Raw genomic sequence first — 18,864 nt, 5'->3', positions numbered from 1 at the left:
ATCCTCTCTACTTTGGATATAATCAGTTATTTTGGTGCCAAAATAACAAAACTTTTCTTCAGATGTAAGCTACAGTTATTAAATACGCTATTTACTAATCATATATACTGATTACTCCCACAGCAGACGAAAACGAGTATAAATTACCAAATCAGATAACTGGTCCAGCAATTTTCTTAACTCGTCGTTGGCACATCTGTAGATTTCCTAAACCTGTTGTTGGTGATGAGTGAAGTCAAGTGCAGTGGTGAAGTTGTTGGAATCTTTCTGTTCATCGATGATAACGAGCGCCACCGTTGATCTGCTGCGGTGGGTCGGGCTCCCCTCACACGGGAGCAGAGCGACTCGACGGCCTGGCCGCCGAGCTCGCCTCCGTGGAAGCCCACCCTGTGGCGCACGACTGCCGTCCGGTCGCCGCCACGCAGGGCTGGGCTCCGTCACTGCCGGCCGCCCTTCCCAACAGCCCCGGACAGGCGCAGCTGGAATAGGCAGGCAAGCACCGGACGGCTCTGTCACGCGTACTCCTTCCGTAAGCCAACCACGCGGCCAGTCTTGCCCGCGCCTGGCCACCACCGCTGCCCGCTTCTGCCTGTGGCAGGCACGCCCGCCTGCTTGTGGGGTATGCAGCTGGAGGGCGTCTACAGCCACCCGTCACTTCCTCGAGCGGTTGGAGGCAGTGGCAGAGACATGCAGTTCCCTGCAGCAGATGACCGTTTGTTACCCTCTGTAGCTGCACTTTCCACAGCACTCCGTAGGGGTTCTAGGGCATTGTTGTGTAACTGAGCTGTACTTGAGGACTTGATTAACGTAGAAAATGTACTCACTCACTTCGGAGTTCATTCAAGAGGTGTCTTACCGGATTATTCGTCTTTTTAACTATTGCAGGACCATCGTGATACGCTCTACATTCACAGGAATGTAGACTACTGGCCATCAAAATTGCTACACCAAGAAGAAATGCAGATGATAAACGGGTATTCATCGGACAAATATATTATACTACAAGTGACATATGATTACATTTTCACGCAATTTGGCTGGATAGATCCTGAGAAATCAGTACCCAGAACAACCGCCTCTGGCCGTAATAACGGCCCTGATACACCTGGGCATTGAGTCAAACAGAGCTTGGATGGCGTGTACAGGTACAGCTGCCCATGCAGCTTCAACACGATACCACAGTTCATCGAGAGTAGTGACTGGCGTATTGTGACGAGCCAGTTGCTCGGCCACGATGGACCAGACGTTTTCAATTGGTGAGACATCTGCAGAATGTGCTGGCCAGGGCAGCAGTCGAACATTTTCTATATCCAGAAAGGCCCGTACAGGACCTGCAACATGCGGTCGTGCACTATCCTGCTGAAACGTAGGGTTTTGCAGGGATCGAATGAAGGGTAGAGCGACGGGTCGTAACACATCTTAAATGTAACGTCCACTGTTCAAACTGCCGTCAATGCGAACAAGAGGTGACCGAGACGTGTAACCAATGGCACCTCATACCATCACGCCGGGTGATACGCCAGCATGGCGATGACGAATACACGCTTCCAAAGTGCGTTCAGCGCGATGTCACCAAACACGGATGCGACCATCATGATGCTGTAAATAGAACCTGCATTCATCCGAAAAAATGACGTTTTGCCATTCGTGCACCCAGGTTCGTCGTTGAGTACACATCGCAGGCGCTCCTGTCTTTGATGCAGCGTCAAGGGTGACCGCAGCCATGGTCTCCGAGCTGATAGTGCATGCTGCTGCAAACGCCGTCGAACTGTTTGTGCAGATGGTTGTTGTCTTGCAAACGTCCCCATCTTTTGACTCGGGGATCGAGACGTGGCTGCACGATCCGTTACAGCCATGCGGATAAGATGCCTGTCATCTCGACTGCTACTGATACGAGGCCGTTGGAATCCAGCACGGCGTTCCGTATTACCCTGCTGATCCCACAGGTTCCATATTTTGCCAACAGTCATTGGATCTCGACCAACGCGAGCAGCAATGTCGCGATACGATAAACCGCAATCGCGATAGGCTACAATCCGACCTTTATCAAAATCGGAAACGTGATGGTACGTATTTGTCCTCCTTAGTCGAGGCATCACAACAACGTTTCTCCAGGCAACGCCGGTCAACTGCTGTTTGTGTATGAGAAATCGGTTGGAAACTTTACTCATGTCAGCACGTTGTAGGTGTCGCCAACGGTTCCAATCTTGTGTGAATGCTCTGAAAAGCTAATCAGTTGCATATCACAGCATCTTCTTCCTGCCGGTTAAATTTCGCGTCTGTAGCACGTCATCTTCAGTATGTAGTAATTTTAATGGCCAGTAGTGTATTTTTTGAGACACACAATTACCGTGAGTTCTCATTATCTTGTGATGAGATCGAAGCAGCTTGAAAGCATGGTAAGTCATATCTTATGGTTACAATATAGTCTTCTCACATTTTTTACCCAAACCAACCAGTGTTACATAGCAGAGCATTCGACGTTCGGTACAGGTACTACAAAAGACATTTTCCCTGTTCTACTAATCTTACGGCAAACTATTTAGAAGTAAGTGTGCGTCATCCCTTGACAATAACCTGCTGGATACAAGTTTGGTGTGGGCGCAGATTGAAAGGAGAAGACTGAAAAGAAAACCTTATGAGGATAAAAAGATATATTTACTGTGAAATGAAAACAACAAAATAACAAACATGACAGTAGTGTCTTACTCAAAGATTCATAGCTGGCATCATTTTCCAGAATTTTCAGGGGGGACGCATTCTACAATAGTATGTCATCTGAGCAAACACAATATCCTCTGCGAATCACAAATTGGATTTCAGAAAACTTATTCTGTTGAGAATGCCGCATGCATGCCAGCCCACCAAATTTTACAAGCATTAAACAGTAAAACAGCGCCTGCTGGAATTTTTGGGGCCTATCTAAGGCATCTGACTGTGTGAATCACACACTGACGTTCTATTGGTATGATGGTGTAGCTAACCAGTAGGTGATGTCATATCTAAGGATAAGAATGCAGAAAATTTTACTTAGTAATTCAGCCAGTGTAGTCTTAGGTCATTATTGTGAGTAGGAATGGGATTCCTCAAGGCTGAGCATGTCCGCTAATGTTCCTCGTTCGTGTTAATTGTTTTCCACCTAAAATACAACAAGCACAGTAAGTTCTTTTTCCAGATGACACCAGCTCCTGTTGTAATCAATCCAAGCATACGTTCGGCAACAGAAGAAATGGCAAACAGTGTTCTTAAAAATTTTATTCACTGGTTTTCTCTGAATGGCCTCATCCACTGTTTTGAACAGACGCAACGTAATCAGTTCTGCAGATCTAGGGGTGCTATACAACTCATAAGTGTTACACTTGTTGGAAAATTCATCATTCTTAGACGTGGGTATTGATGAGAATTTAAACTGGAAAAAGCACATTTTGGAATTCCTAAAACAATTTAGTTCAGCCAGACCTGCACTTAGAATAATTGCAAACCTTGGGGAGGCACAAATCAGTAAGGTGAAATATTTTGCGTATTTTTATACAGTAATGCCATATGCAATGATGTTCTGGGGCAACTCATCTTCTGCAATGAAAGTCGTCATTGCCCGAAATCCTGCAGTACGAATAGTATGTGGTGCTCACCCACGATCGTCTTGTGGACATCTACTTAAGGTGTTCCTCATTTTGACTACTCCTGCACAGTATATTCATTCCCTTGTGAAGTTCGTTCGCAAATAATCCACTGCCGTTGAAAAGAAACAATGAGGTACATAATTACATTACCAGAAGGAAAGATGACGTTCATTACATCACATTAAACTTGTATTTAGCTGAAAAAACGATCGACAGTGCCACAAATAAAATTTTGATAACTAATGAGTGATACAGAAGGTCTGATAGACAGCAAAGTGAAATTTGAAAGGAAACTGAAAAAGTTTCTCCTTGGGCACTCCTTCCATTCCATAGAAGAAATTTTATTATTGTAACATGTAAAAAGTGGTAGGTAGTAACCCACATCTGTATATTTAATAGTAATAATAACAATGTAATAATAATAACAGCAATAAACTTACAAATGTTCTGAATGTCGTGATGTTTACAAATTAATTTGCAATGTCAAATGATTCATACCACATCATTATGATTTGTGGTGCAAATAATCCACGGAACATGAAACTAACCAAGCTGCTGAGCAACTCTCAGTGCTGTGTTAACTCGCACACTGCTGCACATGGTAGCAAGCTGCGATCGTGCTTCTGATGCTTTCCACGATATAGCCGTGTGCTTCATTACGCACTTATACGGGCACTACGATGTTAGGGGTGGGGCACGGATAAGCTCTGTTGTTAGTATAGTTTTGTGGATTGGGTTGATCTGGAAGGGGGGGGGGGGGAGACAGTGGAGGAGGCCAAACTGCAAGGTCATTGGGGTCTCATCGGATCAGGGAGGGCAGTCGGCCGCGCCCTTTCAAAGAATCCATCCCGGCATTTGCCTGAAGCGATTTAGGGAAATCACGGAAAACCTAAACCAGGATGGCCGGACGCAGGATTGAACCGTCGTCCTGCCGAATGCGAGTGCAGCGTGCTAACCACTGCTCCACCTCACTCGGCTGTGTGGTGCTCACTGCATTGTGTCTACCTCGATACAAGAATTGAGCGCACAATTCTGTTACGTTCCCCTCAGTTTGTAGATAACAGTCATCAACTGATGGATCCGAGCGCAGGTGGCCACTACATTTTCAGTGTCTCGTGTCTCGCAGGAGTGGCTGAATGCTCGAAGGGCTCGGGTGTCGTTACCACCAGTTCGACGGGCAACTCACGGTGCAGCGAATCCTAGCGCCCTCTCAGAGCGTGTTGACAGACAGTGCTCACAAGCCGCACTGAGCCGTTCTCTGGTGCAGAGTCAACGCTCTCAGATTGCGGGGTTGCTGTTACCTCCCTTACAGAGATGCCTGAACGCAGTGATTTCCTGTGTGTGGCCAACAGAGTTTCAGTACTTGCGCTACCTTCAGTGCCGCTAGTGTAAGATGCTATACGTCGACAGCTAGCTGCCGGGACGCGGCTGACGCCGGCTGCGTTGTGCGCAGGCGCGGGCGGCGGCCGCGGGCCGGCGTGCGGCCGCTACTGGCCGGCCGTGGCGCTCGTGCTGCTCTTGGCGGCGGCCGCCGGAGTCTGCGTGCCGGTGGCGCTCCGCGTCAGCGCCGACGCCGAGCCGGGGGCCGACGCCGACGCCGACGGCGACGCCGCGGCGGCCGCGCGCCAGCACAGGATGGCGGAGGCGCGGCGCCTGCTGCGCGCCGTGCCGCTCATCGACGGGTCAGTCGCGGCGCGGCGCGGCCGTGCCTTCTCAGTCACCCTGCTACCCCACACGTCACCCCACACACATTCACATGTTCACATCCCTGCAGTTAGACATTCTTTGCTTTTGCGGTTTTGATTATAACACACGAATGACAATTGTTTAGCTCATGTCATGATACATAAGCTACACTGCTCGTTCGATGGACCCATAAAATGGATATGCTCGTGGATGGGCGTCATGCCAAAGAAAAACAACAACAGTCAATAAATTATTCATTATACCAGCCCAAAAATGGTCCTATTGGGGCACAAAAAAAAAAACAAACGAATATGTTCCTATGTATTCTAAAGACTCTGACAAAAGCGTTGTACCAGCTGCCTCATTCTAACTTTCTAAGCATCTTTGAAAATTTTCCGAAAAATTTTGGCATGTGAACATATTTGCATTTTTTTAACATGCAGCTTGCCTCAGACTCCCACAATCTCCATTAACTGTTACTCATCACACCCTCTAATCCAATAATCCTTCGGTCTAAGTCGCTCATACCCATCTACTCCGAGCTGCTCTTTCTCACTCACTTATTCAGCTCAGCTCGTTCTCATTATCCTCATTACGTCTCTGTGTCGCTGTCTGTTGTCCCACAGTCACGGCCTACTTCTTTCTGCCTCTCACAGGCATTCTCTCCCTCTTGCTCTCTCTCACTGCTAATTTCGCATTCCTACCTTCCTACTGCTGCTGTCTCTTCCACTGTCACTATCCCTCCTTTCCTCATTGTCATTGTCATATACTCTGTCTCCACCACGTTCTCTTTCCTCCTCCCCGCCCTCACTGTCTTCTTCACTCTCTTCCTACCAATGTTCTATCACTATCACCTATCTTTGACTGCCTCTGTGGACCCTCTCTTCCTCCCAGACTGCCATTCCTCCTTCAGTATTTCCATACCTCGCCCACTGTTTACAATCTTTCTGTAATTCTTACTTTTCCATTTCTTTCCCACTGCAACTGTCATCTTATCTCTCAACATAAGAAACCCAAATGTGTTTCCACGCCAAAATTTTTGGTACAATTTTTAAAGTGCTGACAAACTTAGAATGAGGCAGCTGGTACAACACTTTTAAGTCGGAGTCTTTAGAATACATAGGAACATGTTCGAATTGTTTGTGCTCCGATTGCAGCATTTTACCTCTGGTTCCCTTCTTTTCCCTGCTGCAGAAGCGCTTTTAACTGATATGAAAATAAATGTATTGGTCAGTAAAATTTAGAGAGTTTTCTTATGTGAAATTGAGATAATGCAACACTTTTACACTTCAGACCGGATTCTGCATAAGTATTTTATGTGTACAAGTAGGATAACTTTGATGAAGAAAATTTCCTAAGTTATTCGAGATCGGGATCTTACGAAAACATCGTAAAAATATCAGCCATTTGCTACGCATAGTCATCTTGGGATCCTCGACTGGGTGTTTGTCTGCTGATGATGGCGAAAATATAGAAAAGAAACCATTTTTGGGGGTTTCATGAGGAACCGCGGCCATAACTCGCATTAAGTCCACTGCAGACCGCATCAGATTGAAAAGAACCAACCAATTTGCTCCGTTTCCCTAAGTAGTGTGAAGTGTATAACAGCGGGTGGTTATAATTAAACTTTCCAGATATAACATGGGAACTAATTACTGTACGAGGAGCAAACTTCGTAGCTTTAATGTCAAGGACATGGGGAAGAGAAATAACGCAGAATCAATTCAACTGAAACACTTTTAATGTGCTGCTACGGTACATCATTGACCCATAGTAAAATAAGCTGTTTTGAAGAGCGCGCCGCAGCGTGTAGTGTGAAGCAGTGGCCCTCAGTTTCTGGCGGTGGCGTCGCTGTGGCAGTCGCAGCTTTGGTGTCTCCCTCTGGTGGGAAGGCGGAAAAGTTGCCTGTTCACGTGCATTTAAGGGGCGCTATGAGCTCGGCAGTCGGCCTCCGTGAATCCCGTCGTCTCTACCGTGCCTTCCTCCGCACGCGTGACCCGGACACACTACGACGCCACCGGCAACTCCAGAGACACGTTCGTAATTTGCTCGCGGCTAGGAAACGCCGGGACTGGCGACAGACATGCACCCGTTTAAATGCTACCCTGCCAATCAACTCGTCCAAGTTCTGGTCGGCCTTCCGTCACCTTACCGGAACTAAACCCTCCCCCTATTATCCTCTTCTCCATGATGATCACCCTTTCCCTGACACCCTTAGTAAGGCCAATCACTTTGCCTCCTACCTCTCCGATGTATTTTCCATCCCCGATGATCCCCAGTTCGATTACTCCCTCTTCCCGGATATCCGCGATCGAACTGACACCTCCGTCCCTCCCCTCGCTCCTGGTTTCCAGTACTTGGGCAACATTGCACACACGGAACTCAATGCCCCTATCACTACACAGGATCTCATTGCTACACTCCGCACCAAACGCAACACCGCTCCTGGTCACGATCGTGTCACCTACCGTCACCTTCGTGAAGCTCCTGTCTCTTTCCTCTCCACCCTGGCCGGGCTCTACAATGTAGTCCTGTCCACCGGTTACTACCCCGACCTGTGGAAAACCTCCCGTATCCTCATGTTCCTTAAACCTGGCAAACCGCCGTCCGCCGTCTCCTCCTACCGTCCCATCAGCCTTACCTCGGTCTTCAGCAAGGTCCTGGAATCTCTCCTCACCCGCCGCATCCACCAGCATCTCCGCGAGCACCGCCTCCTTCCCGTTACCCAGTGTGGCTTTCGGCCGTCCTTCTCTTCCGACGACCTTCTCCTTCACCTCACTCATCTCCTTTCCGAACAGCTTAATTCCCGTCGCTCCGCAATCTTCCTCTCCCTGGACCTCGAACGTGCATATGACCGCGTATGGCATTCCGGTCTCCTCTTCAAGCTCCAAACCTTCGCCCTTCCCATTAACTACGTCCGTCTGATCGGCTCCTTTCTCTCCCGCCGTCCTTCATATGTCACCATCCATAACACAGATTCCTACACCTTTTTCCCCTCTGCCGGTGTGCCCCAAGGCTCCGTCCTCTCCCCCCTTCTCTACCTTTTGTACACGGCGGAAATGCCGCCGCCGTCAGCCCCCGTCCACCTTCTCCAGTTTGCCGATGACACCGCCTTCCTTGCCCTTGCCCCCACCCTACAGCGCTCCCAACACCTTCTCCAATCCCATCTTGACCGGTTCACCGCTTGGTGCAACCAGTGGTTGCTCAAGGTCAATCCCTCCAAAACCGAGGCGATCATTGTAGGCAAAACCACCCCTTCCTTCCGCCTCCTTGATTTCTAAATCACCATCTATGGCCGTCCTATCGCCCTCACTCCCACCCTTAAGTACCTTGGCGTCACCCTCGACCGTCGCCTCTCCTGGACTCCCCACCTCCGGACAATCCAAGCCAAGGCACGCTCCCGATTCAGTCTCCTCAAGCTCCTCTCCGGCCGTACGTGGGGTCTGGACCCCTCCACCATCCTCCACACCTATAAATCCCTCATCTGCCCTATCCTTTGTTATGCCCATCCGGCTTGGATCTCCGCCCCCCCTCCCTTTTATAAATCCCTCCAAATCCTTGAACGCCATGCTCTCCACTTTGCCTATCGCATCCATCTCCCCTCCCCCACGCAGATCTATGATCTCATCCCCTTCCCCCACCTCCTCCTTTTCCTTGAAAGGATACAGATCCTGTACACTTCCCATAAACTCGACCCTCCTCACCCGCTCGTCTCTCCGATCCTCACCCACCCCCGTCCGCTGCTGCGCCTGTATTCCCATGTCCCACCCGGTCTCCATCTCTCAACCCTCCTTACCCTCTCCCAAGGTGGCTTCCGCCAGCTCCCCCTCCCTGATGATGTCCTCCTCCCCTGCATCTACCCCTCCTATCAACTTTGATCCTCCCCCCCACCTCCTGTGTCCTTTCCTTTAGGCACCCTCCCTCCCCCCCTTTCCCTTCGCTTCTCTTTCCTTTCCCCCCTCCCTCCTACCCTCACCCCCAGGCTTCCCCTCCCCCTTCCTCCCTCCCCCTCCCTCCTTTGCCCATGGCATCTCTGCTCTCCCCTCTCCCATTTCCCCTTCCTCCTCCTCCACCTCCTCTCTTGGCAGGTCCCTGGACTCGTACACGCTCAGTGAACATTCGCGCGCCGGAGATCATCGCCATCAGTGTTCAGGGTGTGTGCATCGTTTTGTGTTTCGTGCAGTTACAACTCAACTGTTCACATGTGCCGTCGCCGTTCACCGTGTTTTGTGCGCCGTGTCTCCAAGTGTTAGTGTTTTTTTCGTCCAACGTGAACGGCTTCTTGTTTTTTTTTTGTATCTCCATTTTTTGCCCGTCGTTTTTTGTATTGTATATTTCACCTCTCTGTCATGTTTATTGTTCCACTTATGGCTGAAGAGCAGCTTACTATGCTGCTGCCAGCCCGCCTGTGTAGGTGTTTAAAATTACAATAAAGGAAAAAAAAAACTCGGCAGTCGGTTAGTCTGTCAGTTTCAGGAGTCTGGTCAGTCGGTCAGTCTCGGAGTCACTCCCATGTTAGGCGGTCGGCTCTATGTCTCTGTCGCTATTGGGTTGTGGACTGAGTCTGGTTCGTCGTTACTCCACGGTTGGACTAGTTGGTAGTCAGCAGTGGGCAGGTCTGCACGGTGCAAGTACGCGCCAGGGCCGTGATCGACGCAAACGGAAGGCCGTTGGTCGATCGGTCGGCTGGTCGTCGGATGGCGACATGTGGTCTGCTGAGCACTGACACCAGGATCAGTCGGGAAGAGTTGGCAGCCAGCGACAGTCGGGTCCGTGTGGTGTTAGTAGTCGCTGGGACCGCTGTTGGTGAAAGGTGGTCGTCACAGTCGACGACGCCTTGGATCCTCAGGATGAACACCATTTTCCGAGTCGGGATGTGGTTGCGCCTTGTTGGTTCATCGGAACTGAGTAGCGACGAAGTCTCCTCAGCGCGAAGCTAGTCTGGGGCTTTTGGCGGCGGGCACGTGCTGTTGCATTTGGAGGAGCTAGCTGCGAGAGCAACGTTTTGCTTTCCTCCGAAGCAGGATCCTCAAGTTGAGTGATTAGTGACTTCTTTTAAAATCTCGACTGTTACGATTTGTTCGTTATTTGTGGATTGTTGTTTCCTCAGCCGTTCACGCATGTGATAACAAGTGGTGGGTGTTGTTGTCTAGAACCCGCAGCCTTCTTCCATAGTGATTTGACAGCTGTGACTTGTGTTTTATGTATTCTTTAAACTTGTCTTGAGTGGTGATTGATGCCTTGATCTTGGTTAGGCCGAGATAGAAAGTGTAGGTATCTTGGTTTACTCGACATCGGCCGATATTCTCTGTTGTTAGAGCAGTTGGATCTGACGGTTGGAAATCGGTCGAATGGTCAGACGGTGTGAGGCTAGGTCAGTCTCGCGTCACCAGTTGCTGGTCTGTCTCTCGTTTGCACTTGTGCGGCAGTTAGTGTCTGTCTGTCGTCGGAGTGCTAGTGTGTCTTATCTTTAAAGCCGGCAAAATGAGAGTCTTTCCACCCCACAAGTAAGAGAACTCGGGGAGTGGTCGCCCGGTCGGGACTGAGTTCCTGCACCTGAGTCAGCGCGTCAGGCCGCCAGTCTGCTCGAGTTGTTCGGGCAACGGTCACTGGCGGTTGGATCGGTCGGTTGGTCGGTCGCGCACTGACACGAGATGACTTGTCTGCCTTGAGCGTCGGCGCATGTGAGGTCGCCACGTGAGTCGAGTGGGCAGCGCCGTATAGAAAGGGGTGTTCACACGAGAGCAACAGGAGCGAAACCACGACATCGGGCTGGCTGGGGCGAGCTGCGACGCCGTGAGACGGGAGATCGGCGCGCCTTCATGCGTCCGTTGAAGCGGCTGGCAGCGGACGGTCCGGGAGAGCGTTGGGGGTGCTGCGCCAGGTCTTCGCAAGGAACCGCAGTTTATTAGAAGTTAAGTGGTTCGAGATACGTTCTTTCATTTACTTGTTAAATTCTACTTGTTTTCTTGGTGAGGTCACCAGTCGCTTTGTTTTGTGGTCGTTCCACCATTCTTCTCCGTTTGCCCACCCACGGGAAGGTGGTTATTTGTGAATTGGGTAGTCGGTTTTTCCCTTGCGGAATTGGGGAGGTTTAGAGCAATCTGCAGTTGAGGTTGTTTAGTAACCCCCCCCCCCCCCTGTCAATCTGCCGTAGGTTAATAGCTGCCTCTGTCATGTATGTTTGTCGGATTCGGTGTTAACGAATTTATAGAACTAAGGTAAAGGCCGAATTCCTGAAATATGTTTTTATTTTGCCTATCGTCTTGCGAGGCGGTATATGTGTAATGTACAGCATGTTGTGCACCTTATGTAAGTCTGAATTTCATGGGTTTGATTTAGTCATTTTTATAAAGTTGCCACCCTTCCACCGCAAGAGCCCTTTTAAAAACAAATTGCACTTTTGGTGGCAAATAATTTCTTGGTGTGAGTGTTTGTACCATTTCCATCCCTCCTACGGGGTGCATAGTTAATGTGTTTGTGTGAGTTGTTAAAATTTTTAAAGTAATCTGGTGAGTTGCAGATTTGCACCCGTGTAGTTTTTCGGAGGTCGTTGTGAGCGGTCGTGACTACGGCCGTGTTGAAAGGGGGCGGAAGCTTCTCAGCCCGAAGGCATCTACTGTAAAAAAATTTTTTGTATTCTGCCTCTGAATAATTGTAACTTGATATTTAGAGGGTGCTTTCTGATCGTAATTTTAAATCTGTTTTTGAAAAGGCTTTTAGGAATAAAATTCACATTTGTTAAAGGTAATTTTATTTTCCATCAGTTACTTCCTAGCAACTACATGCACGCTCACCTAGTGTGATTAAATCTGTTAATGTTCCTGGTGAATTGCTAGTAAATAAAGTAAATTCTTTAAGAAAAGATGTTGAAAGTAAATTTACGGTTCAATCATACCATTACATACAGGTACTATTACTGGAACGAAAGGGGCTCAATATGGCGCCCATCGCAGTGCAAAAGAGACTGAAAGCGCAGGATTGCATTCTGCACAGCAGAAAGAAGCATGTCAGTAGGTATGCTGGCTACCTCTCTTCATATGCTGCGCTTCAGATCAGCGCATGTGTGATATTAACCTGGTAAATCCTGTCCTTCAGGTAGTCCCACAACCAGAAATCACAGGGAGTGAGATCAGGTGATCGTGCCGGCCAATCATTACGATAATTCGATCGTTTCCAAATGGGTTTCGGAGAAGGGAAACTTCACGAGCGATGTGTGGTGGGGCCCCATCTTGCATGTAAACCGTTGTGTTCAATGCGGCCGGCCGCGGTGGTCGAGCGGTTCTAGGCTCTTCAGTCCGGAACCGCGCTTCTGCTACGGTCGCAGGTTCGAATCCTGCCTCGGGCACGGGTGTGTGTGATATCTTTAGGTTAGTTATGTTTAAGTAGTTCTAAGTTCTAGGGGAGTGATGGCCTCAGATGTTAAGTCCCATAGTGCTCAGAGCCATTTGAACCATTTGTTCAATGCGTCTCTCTCCTGTAGGGCTGGTCTGACGTGTTTGCGGAGCACATCGCAGTGGCGCTGGCCGGTCGCACTGCAGGTGTTTTGTCCTTGAGCGCCGTCCTGTTCAAAAAAGAACGGGGCAATGATGAAAGAGCCGTTAAGCCACACCACTGGATGACACGTTCACCACGCAGAGGAACTTCAGGCACAGAGACTGGAGATGAAGATCCACACAGTCGGAAATTCTGTGTGCTGATCTCAACTGTCAGAGAAAAATGAGCTTCGTCTGTACATACGATGGTCCAGGGCCAGCCCTCGTCAACTTCAGTCCTAGCGAGAAAGTGGAGAACGGAGTCAACACGTTGAAAGTCGCGAGCTCTATCTTCTTATCTCGTGTTTTCTACTGAAAATCTCGTGCTTGTACTCTTGTTAACTTTACTATTACAGAGATCGCCTAAACTTTATTTTTTTTTTAATTGTTACTGCGCGCAACAAATAACTTCCTTGGTCTTTCTGCTGCCACTGCTTGATCTGCTGCATTCCATTATTTAGCAAAAACATAAGAAATCTATTACTCACGCTGAGTGCAATGCATGTTCTGTATGGCGGCTCCTGCTGTTGCTGCAACTGCTGCTGCTTACTAGAGATGGGCAAAACTGTTCTTTTCAGAGATTGGATCAGAACTGTTCTCTCCCTGAAATGAATTAGCTCTTTTTCATGACTCACCACTCATTTACAATAGAAAATAAATGGAAGGCACATTGTCCTTTAAACTTGGTTTATTCCAGTACTACACCTGTATTTTGATCTTATTTGATCCTATTTTTAAGTAACACAGATAATGAGTAAGAATTTTGTATTGTTTATTGAAATTTCCATGATATGACAAAGTTTTTGATTATTGATTTATTTTGCACTATCGTGGTTTTTTGGGTGATCGGAAAATGTTGTAACTTGAGATTTACATTAACAATATATTTGGCTATAATGTATTAAAATTTCATTAACCTCATACAAATTCATCGCAAGCCATATATTTTTAAAGTGAACGTTTCCTTCCGAAGACGCCTAAAATCGCTAAAATCCGTACCAGAATAAGAAAAAAAAAAAATTGACTGTAAAACGAAAGTGCTGCATATAGCCTTACGCAGAATAAAACAAGGAAAATATTGGTGTATCACATTTTGCGATACGTTTATCGGTTCGCTCGTAATTAAAGCGTAAATTCGAGTGTCCATAATAAAAATCCTATAGTAAGAGGAGTCATCAGGAACCTAATCTAATCAGTTTAAACAAATAAAAATAAAATAAAAACAATTGATGTATACATAACATAATAATGTAATATACATAGCGGTATTACTACGAAGAACAATATCCAGTAGGGACGAACTCCGATGCAGAGGCGCTGAGTCGAGCGGGTCGAGCCGCGAGCTGTATTACTGCGTGAGCTGAGACCGCAGAGACCAGAGTGACACCTGAGTCGCTTTGCTCAACGCTCTGGCTAGAGTCGAGACGGTGGGGTGAGCGTTGAGCGGGCGAGTTCCGAGGGTGGGGGGGGCGGTGGACTCACCCGCTCCGAAACAAATCGTCCGTTCCCTTGCGAGCAGGTTGTTGCAAGTAGTTCCTATGTTATCCGCTAGGTGGCTCTCTGTCCTGTTGCTCGCATGAACTGCCCAGAGGACAGGACGTGCGACTGAAACGATCGCCGACAGAATGCGATGCGAAGTTAAGCTGCGCCAGACACTGCGCGCGGCAGACAACGCACATGGACGGCACGGCATATGTGACACACAAAATCCAATGGGGCACTGCACAATGCAGGCAGCCAAGGTAGAAGCAGGGCAGAGGCCGGCGCTGGCTGTGTTGTGTGGCGTGCACTGTGCTCTGACCAGCAGAGGCGCTGCTGATATGCTTCGTCTCTCTCTCTCTCTCTCTCTCTCTCTCTCTGCCGTGGGAAACGTTTGGAGCTACCGTTCTTTTTTTCTGAATCACTGATTGTTCACTCCTTTGAAAGATTCAACTCTATGAATTAGTTCAAGAGCGCATCCCCCATCTCTACTGCTTACTACAACTACATATAATTCAAGAGAAAGGCTTTGGTCAAATCTAAACTCGATAAATGATAACCCAAACAAGTAATTCCTTTTTTCAAAAACTATATTCTGAAAGAGATTCTTTCTCAGTCAATTAACAAAACGCTAGAAGCTCTTTGAACAATCGCTTCGTATGTAAATCTACCTTCAGTGGCATTAAAGCAATATTACAAATCAATCAAACTCTTGAGACAGCGTGAAATACTTCTCAAATAAATACATAGTGAAACAATTCCCAGACAGTTACAAAAGAAATCAATGACAAAAATCAATATTTAATGTATTCGCCTAACAATGGTTTCCCTTAAGAATTCAACTCCTATCATTATCAAAGTTACCGTCTGCTGCTACGCACATACACAAACCCTTTTCTTTAAATTAATAAGCGCGCTGCAAATTATAAAAAATATCAACTCCCTACCAAATCCTGTGTGGCTGCTGGCGGACACGGCAGTACGGCAGCTCGGCGGCGACCCCTCGCCCAACACACGTGCGCACCACAGCAGGCGGGCAGGCGGGCTCCTACTCTGGCTTCAAAACTGCCACTAATTAATCCGTGCGCTGCGAAGCGCGACAATAATATCTTAGATTCCAGTGCTTGTGTATGCGCGCTGTAGCCAACCTTTAAATCGTAAGAGAGTATTGCCAACTTCTGTAGTGCAAACTGCCGTGCGATATGGATCTTGTGCGGAGCGAATTGAGATGGTTCGAAGCTGGACCACGGGATGTTCAACGCATTGCAGCAGTTCCTGACGATCTAGAATTGCGCGCAGGGTTGTCTGCCGTAGCAACACAGATTTCGTCAACCACCTGCGGTGCAAGTGGTCGTCGGCCTCTTCCCGGAGCGACGGCCAGTTCTCCAGTTGATTCGAACTCCTTCATCGTGCTCCGCACAGCAGGTGGAGAAAGAGCAACCTTCCGTAATCCTTTCAGCCGGTGATATTCTCGAAGTGCAGCTGCAGCATTGTTATTGTTTTGATAATAGAGCTCCACCAATAACCCCCTGCTCCTTGTGTCCAAGCTCATGTCGGCACGTCAATAAGTGAGGGGTGTGAGGCAGTGAATCGCGACGACTGATCACGGCACTGGTAGCCGTAGTTGGAACTGGACGGTGGCGCCGTCTGTGACGCGTGGAAATCATCCACCCCGTACTCTGGACATTAATGCTACCAAGCTTGCTCCTCGTACAGTAATTAGTTTCCGCGTCATAACGTGTTAAATAGGTAAAGGTTAACAATCACCAGCCGGTACTTTGACCCTATGCTGTAGGATAGTGACGCTAAGACGATCCTCCTGTTGTGCATGCAAATACACTCCTGGAAATGGAAAAAAGAACACATTGACACCGGTGTGTCAGACCCACCATACTTGCTCCGGACACTGCGAGAGGGCTGTACAAGCAATGATCACACGCACGGCACAGCGGACACACCAGGAACCGCGGTGTTGGCCGTCGAATGGCGCTAGCTGCGCAGCATTTGTGCACCGCCGCCGTCAGTGTCAGCCAGTTTGCCGTGGCATACGGAGCTCCATCGCAGTCTTTAACACTGGTAGCATGCCGCGACAGCGTGGACGTGAACCGTATGTACAGTTGACGGACTTTGAGCGAGGGCGTATAGTGGGCATGCGGGAGGCCGGGTGGACGTACCGCCGAATTGCTCAACACGTGGGGCGTGAGGTCTCCACAGTACATCGATGTTGTCGCCAGTGGTCGGCGGAAGGTGCACGTGCCCGTCGACCTGGGACCGGACCGCAGCGACGCACGGATGCACGCCAAGACCGTAGGATCCTACGCAGTGCCGTAGGGGACCGCACCGCCACTTCCCAGCAAATTAGGGACACTGTTGCTCCTGGGGTATCGGCGAGGACCATTCGCAACCGTCTCCATGAAGCTGGGCTACGGTCCCGCACACCGTTAGGCCGTCTTCCGCTCACGCCCCAACATCGTGCAGCCCGCCTCCAGTGGTGTCGCGACAGGCGTGAATGGAGGGACGAATGGAGACGTGTCGTCTTCAGCGATGAGAGTCGCTTCTGCCTTGGTGCCAATGATGGTCGTATGCGTGTTTGGCGCCGTGCAGGTGAGCGCCACAATCAGGACTGCATAAGACCGAGGCACACAGGGCCAACACCCGGCATCATGGTGCGCGGAGCGATCTCCTACACTGGCCGTACACCACTGGTGATCGTCGAGGGGACACTGAATAGTGCACGGTACATCCAAACCGTCATCGAACCCATCGTTCTACCATTCCTAGACCGGCAAGGGAACTTGCTGTTCCAACAGGACAATGCACGTCCGCATGTATCCCGTGCCACCCAACGTGCTCTAGAAGGTGTAAGTCAACTACCCTGGCCAGCAAGATCTCCGGATCTGTCCCCCATTGAGCATGTTTGGGACTGGATGAAGCGTCGTCTCACGCGGTCTGCACGTCCAGCACGAACGCTGGTCCAACTGAGGCGCCAGGTGGAAATGGCATGGCAAGCCGTTCCACAGGACTACATCCAGCATCTCTACGATCGTCTCCATGGGAGAATAGCAGCCTGCATTGCTGCGAAAGGTGGATAAAAACTGTACTAGTGCCGACATTGTGCATGCTCTGTTGCCTGTGTCTATGTGCCTGTGGTTCTGTCAGTGTGATCATGTGATGTATCTGACCCCAGGAATGTGTCAATAAAGTTTCCCCCTCCTGGGACAATGAATTCACGGTGTTCTTATTTCAATTTCCAGGAGTGTAGTTCCTAGCCCAAGGTCTATCCAAAGTACTTGACAACACGTATCTGTCATCAATAGAAGCCGAGGTATTGAACCGTGATTTATTTTCAAAGAATGTTATTAAGAATTTATTTTATTTACTAGCGATTCATCAAGAACATTAACACATTTAACCACACCATGTAAGCATGGAAGTAGTTGCCAGGGAAAAACTGATGAAATCATAACCAAATTCCTTTTAACAAATGGGAATTTTATTCACTTTAATAGTGCCTAAAAGCATTTTTTAAAGGAGACAGATTTAAAATTATAATCAGAAAGCACCCTCTAAATATCAAAGTTACAATTTATTCAGAAGCAGAAATAAACAAGTGTTGACTGTATTAGCTTTCGGGCAGAGAACGTTGCCACTCCCCTTTGACACGGCCGTAGTTACGACCGCTCACAACAGCCTCTGAAAGACTACACTGGTGCAAATCTGCAACGCATCACATAACTTTAAACTAAAAGTTTTAACAATTTACACAAGCACACAAACCATGCATCCCCCGTAGGAGGGATGAAAATGGTACAAAACACTAACAATTAGAATATTAACCTTGCCACCGAAGCTGCAACCTGATTTTAACTTCTAAGAAAAGTCTTACGGTGAAAGGGTGGCAGCTTTATATACTAAAATGATCATGTAAATAAAAGCCCATGAAATGCAATCTTATATAAAATTCTACAAGGTTGCCAAACTATAGTTAAGATGCTATACAGTACACAGACACCGCCTCTCAAGATCATAAGCAATAATATCAAAGTTTCCAAAGATCAAAACATATTTCAGGTATTAGGCTGTTACACTCCAAGCGATAAATTGCTTAACACACCAAATCCGACAAACGAGACAGAGGCAGCTACTAACGTACGGTAGAGTGATAGGGAGATTACCGAACAACCCGAACCGCAGGTTGCTCTAACCCGCCCCTACTCCACAAGGGAAAAACGAAATATCCAATTTATAAACAACCACCTTCCCGCGGGTGGGAAAACGGAGAAGAACGGTGCGACGACGCCAAAAGAAAACGGCTGGTGATCTCACCAAGTAAACAAGTAGAATTTAACAAGATTAAAACAAACAACATATCACCAATCACTTAACTTCTAATAAACTGCGATTTCTCGAGAGGACTTGGCGCAGCACCCCCAAATCGCTCTCCCGAACCGTCCGCTGCCAGCCGCTTCAACGGACGGACGAAGGCGCGCCGATCTCCCGTCTCACGGCGTCGCAGCTCGCACCGGCCAGACTGATGTGGG

The 18,864-nt window shown here is 48.5% G+C and overlaps 1 protein-coding gene across 1 annotated transcript in view; it reads left to right on the top strand.

The window, feature by feature from the left end:
* The first annotated feature begins 4,697 nt into the window (after nt 1-4,697).
* Nucleotides 4,698-18,864, top strand: part of LOC124798081 (dipeptidase 1-like) — a 200,103-nt gene continuing 185,936 nt past the window's right edge. The window contains exons 1-2 of the mRNA XM_047261322.1: nt 4,698-4,713; nt 5,077-5,305. Coding sequence (XP_047117278.1) covers nt 4,698-4,713; nt 5,077-5,305 — 245 coding nt within the window. The remainder of the gene's footprint in view (nt 4,714-5,076; nt 5,306-18,864) is intronic.

The sequence above is a fragment of the Schistocerca piceifrons genome, chromosome 5 (genome assembly GCF_021461385.2).
Source record: "Schistocerca piceifrons isolate TAMUIC-IGC-003096 chromosome 5, iqSchPice1.1, whole genome shotgun sequence".
Classification (NCBI taxonomy): Eukaryota; Metazoa; Arthropoda; class Insecta; order Orthoptera; family Acrididae; genus Schistocerca; species Schistocerca piceifrons.
The sequence above is the reverse complement of the archived record's forward strand: the minus strand, read 5'-3'. Positions and strand labels throughout refer to the sequence as shown.